The sequence below is a fragment of the Gambusia affinis genome, linkage group LG12 (assembly GCF_019740435.1).
Source record: "Gambusia affinis linkage group LG12, SWU_Gaff_1.0, whole genome shotgun sequence".
In the NCBI taxonomy this organism is placed as follows: domain Eukaryota; kingdom Metazoa; phylum Chordata; class Actinopteri; order Cyprinodontiformes; family Poeciliidae; genus Gambusia; species Gambusia affinis.
Window position 1 is genome coordinate 27049466 of NC_057879.1, and position 10915 is coordinate 27060380.

Genomic DNA, 10915 nt, shown 5'->3' on the forward strand with positions numbered 1-10915 from the left:
ATGCAAACACACAATGCAAACACACAATGCAAACACACAATGCAAACACACAATGCAAACACACAATGCAAACACACAATGCAAACACACAATGCAAACACACAATGCAAACACACAATGCAAACACACAATGCAAACACACAATGCAAACACACAATACAAACACACAATGCAAACACACAATACAAACACACAATGCAAACACACAATACAAACACACAATACAAACACACAATGCAAACACACAATGCAAACACACAATGCAAACACACAATGCAAACACACAATGCAAACACACAATGCAAACACACAATGCAAACACACAATGCAAACACACAATGCAAACACACAATGCAAACACACAATGCAAACACACAATGCAAACACACAATACAAACACACAATGCAAACACACAATACAAACACACAATACAAACACACAATGCAAACACACAATACAAACACACAATACAAACACACAATAGAAACACACAATGCAAACACACAATACAAACACACAAACCTGGGAAAGCTTCCACATCCTCATCGATGCTGAGAAGCAAACATGCACAAAAATAGAGAAATGCAAACATGCAAGCCTCTAAAAGCTGCTGCAACACACCTGATGCATCGCTGTGCATGCAGAGATCCAAACCCTTAAACTCTCAGGGTCTCTCGGCTCCTTGAGACCCTCAGAGTTTAAGGGTTTAAGGAGGAACAGCTCTGCTGGATGCAGGCTGGCTTCACCCTGCGGCTGGTTGCAGGTGAAAGTTTGGAGTATTCCTGCATCTTAGAGGCTGCAGACAGAATTGGTTTGTTTCAAACTGAGGTGACCCAGCAGTGCTCTCCGGGTCAAAGGTTAAAGCGGGTCCATCTGTGAGGCTCCTGGAGGAGCAGAGTTCAGCTCATGTTTAGTCAGATATTTGGTGTTTAAATTGATCTTGGTGTTGCTCGGTGGCGCCCCCTGCTGTAACAACTCGGCTCTGGTCTTCTCCCTCAGGTGACCTCTGGGTTCAAGTCCAAGTCCATGTCGGCGGCGCTGCCTCCTCCCTTCCTGGACCCTCTCTTCTCCATCTCGCTGATGGAGGACAGCGAGTTGAGGCAGCTGGTCCTCGAGATCCTCCACAACATCATTGATCGCCATGACAACCGCGCCAAGCTGCGCGGCATCAGGTAACGGCGCGGTCGGACGACCCGGTTCCGGGTCTCTGAGCGAAGCGTCTCACAGGTTGGTTTTCCTCCCTCCTGCAGGATCATTCCCAACGTTGCAGCTCTGAAGATTAAAAGGGAGAAAATATCCAAGCAAGATGTTGCATTCATGAAAAAGGTAAAAAGTAGATAATTACTTTTTCACTTAAAATAATTTTCCACAGATAATTTGCCTCCAGTGAGGAGGCTTGTTTTAGCCGGGATCTGGTTCTGATCCTGAACCCACATCTCATCAGTAACACTGAGAACTTAAATGCAAAATACTCCAGTTTATTAAGAGTATTTCTACTAAAAGTAATTCTGTAAGTTCCCCATTTTGGGTGAAGTTTTCTCGACTTTACCAAGTAAGGAAATAATTAAGTTTTCCGATTTCTATGAAATGACATGCATATTGTTTTGGTTTCTGTAAAACTTTTACTTTGAGCTGGGAGGAAAACTCCATGATCTGAGATGTGCGGCTGGTTTCCGTTCAGGAATCCTGTGAGCTCGCTGACCCCGACAGGAAGTGGCCGTTCAGCCTCACATCCTGACATTTCCCTCAAGACGCTGCCGGTTGAACAGGTTGACCTGTGATTCTCACACCGGCTGCAGCCCGCAGAACCGGAACCAGCACCGGTTCTGCTTTTAATAGAACCCAAATGCAACTCACCAGATTGCTTTCCATTAACCTCCTCCCACAGCGTCTTAACGCCCCGGTTATTTATTTCATACTCGACCTGCAGCCTTCCGTCCAGAAATAACTGGATTTTCTTTTTCTCACCGAATCTTTTAGCAGAAATCAGAGTCTGTCGTTACAGCAGGTCAGTAATTTGGCTTTAAAGTTTCTAGTAAAGCCGATGTGTTGAGATAAACTGTTTAAAGATATTCTGTTAAACTGCAGTAAATTCTCCCATCTTGAGAAGATCCTGGACTCATTTGTTGACGGAGTCTGAAATGTTTTAAAGCGTCTCTTCGGACGCTGCCCCCTGCTGACTGAGCGGCTCACGTTAATGTTTCCCATCCTTCACTGTCACAGAGATTCGTTTCTGTCCAGCAGCTATTAAGATGCTATTAATGAGACGCTTCGTCCCACCAGGAGACGCGACGCTTCATTAACACGACACAAACAGGCCCGTTTGTTTGCTCCAGTCCTACAAACAGCAGGCGTTTCTTCCAGGAATTAGTCTGATCCCTGATGTGTGTCGAATTCTTCCTACTTCCAGAGGAGGAGAATGGAAGATCCTGAGAATAAAGCAGAACAAAGATCCGTTAAAGTGACCTGGATCAGAGATTCTTTGGGTTTAAACGTCCTGAATCTTTTCTCAGGTTCTGTTTACGGTTCTGTATGTCTGACTGTGGGTCGACATGTCGGGTCCATCTCCACTCTGCATTTAGCAGGTTCCATATTTGAAGTCTGTTCTTGGTTAATGTTCCACCATGGATCCAAAGTTCAGTTTTCTAGTTAATAGAAATTATTTTAGAAATGCGGAGAGTTTTGTGATTTGAGTCGGATGGAGAGAAAAACCCAGCAGCTCCTCTAAAACGTGTCTGAACATCCAGGCTGCTGAAATGTTGAACTCTGATGTTTCGGCCTGTAATGTTCTCGTCTTGTTTCCCTTCCAGCACGGCCAGCAGCTCTACCGCCACGTCTACCTGGGCTGCAAAGAGGAAGACAACGTCCACAAGAACTTTGAGCTGCTCTTCACCACCCTGGCCGTCCTGACCATCGAGCTGGCCAACGAGGAAGTGGTCATCGACCTGATCCGCCTCGCCCACGCTCTGCAGGTGACACGCTGGACATTGTGACCCAGGATGTAACCTGATCCCAGGTTGTAGCCTGATCCCGGGACGTAGCCTGATCCCGGGACGTAGCCGGATCCCGGGACGTAGCCGGATCCCGGGACGTAGCCTGATCCCGGGACGTAGCCGGATCCCGGGACGTAGCCTGATCCCAGGTCTACTGAGGGTCTTTCTGGATGTTTTCCTGCAGCTTTTAGATGTTGTTTCATCTAAAAGGTTCTTCTAAATGTTTCAGCTGTAAGACGACTTGTAGCTTCATCATGATGCCAGTTAAACATAAAAATCTCTTTTCTGGTGATCCATGTGGTACCATGCAGGTTTCAGGAGAGTGGTCTGTAGAGACGATGGAGAGAAAGTTTGGAGAAAGTTGACTGTCAGTTCTAGCAAAGTTCAGTCGGGTTTGGGAGAACCGTGTGAAGTTCTGTGTGCAGCAGCCTGCTGGTTCTGATGAAGTGGGTTATAAGTTCAGAGTGAGAAGCCTGGTTGGGTTCTGGGACCGGAGATGAGAGTGGACCGCAGGGTTTGGATAACGACTCGTTCACACAGCAGGAGCTTCATGCTGATTTTCCTCCTCCATCTTCAGAACCGACCCGATCATCAGGACGGTTCTTGGTGAATCTTAGCTGATATTCCTGCCGTGTGTTCAGAGCGGTCTGGACCGCTCCGGTCTAAAGTCCAACATGTTGGGTCGTCTTGGCCTGATGTCGCAGTGTGTGATGCTCGGCCTGTTGAATGTGACGTAGCCAATCAGAGACACAGAACACAGAACTACTGGACCAGAACATCCATTAAAAATGTTCCATCACCATGACGTCTCCCAGTCGGCCATGTTTGTTTACTCTGAAGTCATGTTTGCTCCTGCGAAGGTTTGGGAGATTTCTCGTCTGACATCTGAATGTTGGTGAGTGAAATCCGTTTAGCGGAGAGTTGTTCACATCGGACCTGTTAGACTGTTAGCAGTCTATCGGACCTGTTACCACCATGTGGGTGAAAATCCTCCATATGAGGCTCTGGTCTGTTTCATGACGGGATCGTCTGCAGGCTCAGCAGGGGGTCAACGCTCCAGGGGAGAGGAGCACGTTGCTTCTGGAAATGTTGCTGTGAGTCCAGAGTAAACTTTAATTCAGGAAATTTGCCTGTTTCTGTTCTGGAAGCAATTCTTGTAGCTTCTGTGAAAATTATTCCTCAGGATGTTGGAAAGTAGCAGAAAGTAACATCTTTAGCATCCTGCTGGTTTCTCTCTACATACAGGTGAATATTCCAGGATGGTGCCAGCTGTATGGCACATCGCTGACATTATCAACTAAACACTTTAAATATTGATTATTGAGTGTTGACATGGAGGTATTAATGCTCCTGTGAGGTGCGATCAGATCAGCCACTTCATGCATTATGTAATGTTGCATCACCCTGCAGGGAAACAGATGCACAGCTTCATGTTGGGCTCTTTTTGTTGCCTGGACAACAACCTTTATTCTGACAGCGTGTTGCAGTCGGCGTGTTGCTGTCGGCGTGTTGCTGTCGGCGTGTTGCTGTCGGCGTGTTGCTGTCGGCGTGTTGCAGTCGGCGTGTTGCTGTCGGCGTGTTGCTGTCGGCGTGTTGCTGTCGGCGTGTTGCAGTCGGCGTGTTGCTGTCGGCGTGTTGCAGTCGGCGTGTTGCTGTCGGCGTGTTGCAGTCGGCGTGTTGCTGTCGGCGTGTTGCTGTCGGCGTGTTGCTGTCGGCGTGTTGCTGTCGGCGTGTTGCAGTCGGCGTGTTGCTGTCGGCGTGTTGCTGTCGGCGTGTTGCTGTCGGCGTGTTGCTGTCGGCGTGTTGCTGTCGGCGTGTTGCTGTCGGCGTGTTGCTGTCGGCGCGTTGCTGTCGGCGCGTTGCTGTCGGCGCGTTGCTGTCGGCGCGTTGCAGTCGGCGCGTTGCAGTCGGCGCGTTGCAGTCGGCGCGTTGCTGTCGGCGCGTTGCAGTCGGCGCGTTGCAGTCGGCGCGTTGCAGTCGGCGCGTTGCAGTCGGCGCGTTGCAGTCGGCGCGTTGCAGTCGGCGCGTTGCTGTCGGCGCGTTGCTGTCGGCGCGTTGCTGTCGTTGCTGTCGGCGCGTTGCTGTCGGGCGTTACGGTCGGCCGCGTTGCAATCGGCAGCGTTGCAATCGGCGCGTTACGCGTAGTCGGCGCGTTACTGGTAGCGTTGCAGTCGGCGCGTTGCAGTCGGCGCGTTGCTGTCGGCGTGTTGCTGTCGGCGTGTTGCTGTCGGCGTGTTGCTGTCGGCGTGTTGCAGTCGGCGTGTTGAAACGCAGAGCAGCGATGGAGAGGCCTGATCTGTAAGCGTCTTCCTGCTTCCTGCAGGAAATGGCTCTGAACAACGAGGAGAACATGCCGATGTTCATCCGCTGCGGCATCATGGCGCTGGTGGCGGCGTACCTCAACTTCCTGAGTCAGATGATCGCCAACCCGCCGTTCTGTCAACACGTCAGCAAGGTGCATCATCAACTGCTGGTTACATTGAACATGTTTATGTTTTGGTTAGCATCGCCTGCTCCAAGTATCTTGGAATCATAATTCTGGTGATTTGTGCCTCTTCAGGTCATCGAGTTGAGAAACATGGACGCTCCGTACCTCCTGCCTGAACACATCTTCAGAGACAAGTGTCCGTAAGTATTCACTCTGCAGCAGATCTGTTGTTTCCTAACCTGAAGAGTTTAATTCAGCTGAACACACGATGGAACCGCCATGTTTGGACAGCAACTCGCCACGGACCAAAGAAACACGGCCAACATGAAACCCTGTTACTTTATTATTCTATAATAAACATTACAGTGAGTTTAGTAATATTTATTTAACAACGGCAGTCCTCCACCTTTCCACCAGATGGCACTAAATGGTTCTCAGTTGACCTTTAATTCTGTATGAGAGGAAAATAATAATTAACTTCACTCAGTGGAAAATAAACCTGAAAGTTGAAAATCTGCTGATGAGACCAGATTTAGGTTTCATGACCTGCAGGAACAGGAGCTTCACTTCGTCTCTGTTCACTGATTTCATGTCTGATTTCATGTCTGATTTCATGTCTGATTTCATGTCTGATTTCATGTCTGATTTCATGTCTGATTTCATGTCTGATTTCATGTCTGATTTCATGTCTTCCTGTTGGACTCCAGTCTTCCTGACTCTTTGGACAAAGACGACAAGCAGCTGTATTTCCAAACGGCCGACATGGCAGAGTGCCTGGCAGGTCCAGGATACAACGTGGAGAGGTTGTCCATCCCTTACATTCCCCAGGTCACAGGTACGACGCCCACCTGCTTTAACGTTCACATCATGCACACAGAAAAGATTCCTGCTGGGATTGATCAGTAAAAAAATATGGAAGGCAATTTTAGATTGGAAATGTTTGACATTTTAAAATGAGAGAAGTACTAATGTGTAATTACTGACTAAAGAAGCAGCAACATGGAAAGATGCTGCAAGAATCACATCCAGGGTTGAGATATTGTTGAACTTACAAGTTACTTTCTAGAACTTTCCTGGTTCTGATAACATGAACCAACCTGTGACATGATTTAAACATTGAAATGTCTTCAGAGGAAGTGGATGTTTCTGAAAGGCAATACTCGATCAGACAAAGTTAACGTCTGTCTGACTTTTTAAAAAAATATTCAGAGGTTTATAAAGAATGTGAAACTGACATAACTACTTAAAAACAAATAAAACACCTAAAATAATCATGAACTGTAGATAATTGTTTAAAATGATGCACAAGGCATCAATATGTGATACTATTAAAGTAGTAAAAAGTGAAGTGTTGGGTTGATTTGAAGCTTGACGGTTGTATTTTGGCTCTAACTGAAACTGTCGCTCTGTTCTTGCTGCCTCGTGTTCAGTTCTTTACACGGTAGGAAAAATCATCCACAGGTGCAAGCAGACGTCCAGAGGTAAAAACTGCAGTAGATTTCTGTAGATTTAGTTTCCTTATGTGATACATGAGCTCAGTTTAGCTACAAAACCTTGAGACTTCCTGGCTAACGTCCCTGTAGCGTCTTCCTTCCTGCCAAGGATTCGAGGGTTCTGATTGGTCCGCTGGTCAGGCTCCGCCCACATCGTTTATTCAGCTACAATTTAAAGATCATGAAAAAGTTTCTCTGGATGCAGTTTCACCACCGGAGCCAAAGATTTTACTCAACCAAGAGATGCATCACTTTGACATATTTATGCAAGAAATGACCAGAGTAAGAATAAAAAAATATTTTATAAAAATGTAATCAGACAAAAATAGTTACTTCAGAATACTGTTCCTCGGTTAGCGGTAAATGTGGTTTTATGAAACTTCAATTAGACGTTAACGTTTATTTATATAAACTGATGTTATTAATCTGTTAATATGAATGAAGGGAAGTTTGATTTTTAGCTCCAAATTTCATAAACCATCAAGAAAAACTGATAAAGTCTTAAAAAAATAAACCAAACAGAAGCTGATGATGTTGTTTTAGACGGACTGTAAAACACTTTAACAACTTGTTGAATTATTTTGCCTGCTTTGCCTCTGGACTCGTTGTGGTGAGTATTTCAGGATGTAGTTCATGTAAGTAGTTTGGTAGTTGAATTGTTTTGGCTCTAATCTGTTTTTCTTTTAGAGTGAATAAATTAGTCGTTTCTTTTTGGTTCAGCAACACGACTTGCACCACTTCACATCTATATTTATTGAAAACTTTAATATACTTCATTATATCAGTACCAGTTGTAGCTCCACAACATTCACTGCTTTAAGTTTTACCAAAATGAGTTCAAGTCTGAGTAGAAGAACCTCCTGGTGTCTCAGGTTGGAGGCATGGAGAGATAAACCGACTCGACAGGAGAAAGTAAATACAGACGCTCTTTATTCCTTTACATTAGTTTAAAATATCATGATCAAAATGTGACATTTTCACGTCTTAAACCTGAAAGATCTGCAGGAAAATAAAAACCAACAGAAGCTTAAACAGGTTGTGGAGAAAATTCCAAAAAACTCCTTCATTAGCAGATTATCTGACGTGACCCAGACTGCGATTCACGTTTCTGCTGTGAGGTCTGAGTTTCAGAGGAGGAGTTTATTACTTTTGCTTCCTGTTGTAAAATAAATGTTTCTGTTTTTAGCGTTTTACTGCGAGGTGGGAAATCCTTTCCTGAGCATTTTTATCTCGATCTGCTTTGGTTGTAAGGATATTTTTAAACTCCATGCAGATACTAAGAAAATTAAAACCATTTTCAACACTGCAGTGAGATTTTTGAAGATGATGTTCAGAAATGACCTGCAGTTTCAGATTTTCAAACTATTTCCTCTCATCAGTTTTTCTCCTTAAACTTCTAAATGATTTTCAGCCTGTGAGGTTTTTCTCTGTTTCCCTCTAAATTTTTAAGAGTTTATGAAACATAAAGAGTAAATGTCAGTGAAGTGAAGCCCGGCTTTCTGTGCGTCTTTAATCTCCCGTCATTTGGGACGACGTTCCTCATTAGTGCCGACTGCTGAGTCATTCCTGCTCCGAGTTCGCAGCAAAGGTCGCCGTGACTCATGGAGAAAGTTAATTACAAAGCGCCGCGTTTCTCTTCTGTTTTCACACCTCGGCTGACCCTGCGCAGTCAAACTCTGCTGCACTTTAATCTCCTCCTGCAGAACAGCAAACAGCGGCCGCTTTCAGAACCTCACCGGACTCGGTTCGGCCCGGATGAATCCCATTTGTTCCCCTATAGAAAACCGCAGCGCTCCGGCTGAACCTGAGGAGTTTCTGTGTCTGAGTCCATCAGCGGCTCGTTTCTGCTCCCAAACATTCATAACGTCAATAAAACCACACACAGTTTATCGCTTTCTCCAAATGTTTGATCATTTCAACTGATTATAAGTAATTTCATCTTCAAATATTTTCATTAGTTTGTTTTTAACCTTCCAGTTTCAATAAAAATGGGCACATTACATTACTTAATTTATTATATTTTGCTAGTTTATTTTATGTAAAACTTGGCTTCGTCTTTTTACACAAAGCAATAGCTTGGAGACCTAACAGACCAGCACTCTACTGAGAGATTTAAAAGCTGGATGGTGTGCCTGGTGAGGAATCTAAAATTCAGTGTCATTTCTGCTCCAGTTCTGACCAGCATTTTATCCTGAGAGGAGTTTAAATCAACAGAACAGCTGTAAATGGAAGATTTTAGTCTCTTTCACTGCTTCAAAATGTTGTTATGGGAACACAGATGATTATGACCGATTCCACTTTTCACACAACAAAATGTCATTTTGCTCTGCAGACCTAAAGCTCATCATCAAACGACTGATTTGTACAATTTGTCATTCATTTGGCTCAGACACTGAGAAACAACTTGCTGCTCCAGCAAATTATCACGACTTAACATGGAGAAAAAACGTTTAGAGAAACCAGTTTGTTGTTTTCTAACAATCGATGCCTGCAGACATTTTGTTCAGATTGACTTTTTCCAATTTAAAATGTCGGTTCAGTTCATCTGAACGATTCTTCACCTCCATATGGTGTAGAAATGCTCCCTCACTGTTCAGTCATTTTGTCAGAAGATGCTTTCAAATCACTGATTGAAAAGCCAACAGTGATTTGTTTTAGTTGTGAAGCCATTTTTAGTTGTTTTTGTTTTGTGATGAAATATTCCCCTGAAGCTCCTTTTATCTAACGCACCGTTTGACTTTAATGATGTAACTGTCTGATGTTGCAGATGAAGACCGTCTGACCCGCAGGAAGAGTTTTGTGGACACCATCTCTCTCCAGGTGGACATCATGTCCAGCAGCCTGCCAGATAAGGTCCGACTCATTTTAGGACACAAAGTCACTCATGAAAAGATAAAAAATGAGTTTTGAAGCTGATTCCTGTGTAGAGTTCCCACTGAATCACATTGTTTGGGTTTCTCCCATCAGCAGTCGGAGCTGGCTGAGGAGATTACGTTTGAGACGCTGAAGAAGGCCATCGGTGAGATCGTCCAGCTCCTCCCGTTTATCACAGAAAATCAATTCTTCTAGTTTTATATGTTTAAAGTTGATGAGTTCATATCATAAACCTTCTGTTTGTACTGATGTTTCCATTTTGGGCCAAACGGCTCGACGTTCACTGATCCAGAGGTTTTGAGAGAATAACCCTCGCTGCCATATTTATTTCCAAACAACCCACTGGTTCAGTGTCTGTCCTACCTTTGATGAATGTGGCGTTAGTCAGACTTTAAGGTTAGCCAAGGAGCTAACAGAACCTGACGGCTACTTTTCCTCATAAACGTTACAGTTGAACTCATTTCTCAGTCGATGTTTCTGCTGTTTCTGCTTCATCAAAATGTGCAGAACATTGAGTCAGAACCTGACGGGTCGTATTTTAGTCTCCTGAAAGAGATGTGACGGTTTTGCAGATACAACCGGCTTGGAGGAGCAGGAGAGGGAGAAACGGCGTCAGGTGATGGAGAAGTTCCAGAAAGCTCCGTTTGAGGAGATCGCTGCTCACTGCGAGTCCAAGGTGGGAAACCAGGACGGTGAACAGAACCTGACCTGAAACAAGTCCTGTGGAGAACCGGGTCCTAAAGCCAAACATCTGAACTCTGTCACCCAACGTTTGTGTGGGTCAGACGTTCATCCTGACTGCAGTGACTCTCTGCTTCCTTCCTGCAGGCCAACATGCTCCACGACCGCCTGGCGCAGATCTTTGAGCTCACAATCCGGTAAGTCCTGGTTCAGAAACAGGAACTGCAGGATCGTCTTTTCATTACTGAAACTTCAGCTACAATTTCAGGATTTTTATTATTTAGTACAAAATGTTAGTGAATATGCCAAAAGATATTTTAGTTGACTTAAACTAATAAAAACAATAACTGGAACTTCATTGTGCTCTTATCAAACCTACTGAAACATACTGAAATTATAGATATAATGTTCTTCATTTCATGTTTATGAATCCATTTATTAGCCT

The 10915-nt window shown here is 44.6% G+C and overlaps 1 protein-coding gene across 2 annotated transcripts in view; it reads left to right on the forward strand.

Moving 5' to 3' along the window:
* efr3a (EFR3 homolog A (S. cerevisiae)) overlaps positions 1-10915 on the forward strand; it is a 57096-nt gene that overhangs the window by 42343 nt on the left and 3838 nt on the right. Inside the window, exons 14-23 of one of the 2 annotated variants that reach the window (XM_044135192.1) lie at positions 1001-1173; positions 1252-1327; positions 2812-2973; positions 5318-5449; positions 5555-5622; positions 6130-6257; positions 9683-9768; positions 9886-9934; positions 10362-10465; positions 10618-10667. In XM_044135192.1, coding sequence (XP_043991127.1) covers positions 1001-1173; positions 1252-1327; positions 2812-2973; positions 5318-5449; positions 5555-5622; positions 6130-6257; positions 9683-9768; positions 9886-9934; positions 10362-10465; positions 10618-10667 — 1028 coding nt within the window. Of the gene's footprint in view, positions 1-1000; positions 1174-1251; positions 1328-2811; positions 2974-5317; positions 5450-5554; positions 5623-6129; positions 6258-9682; positions 9769-9882; positions 9935-10361; positions 10466-10617; positions 10668-10915 lie in introns of both variants that reach the window. The other variant, XM_044135191.1, reaches the window with a different exon arrangement.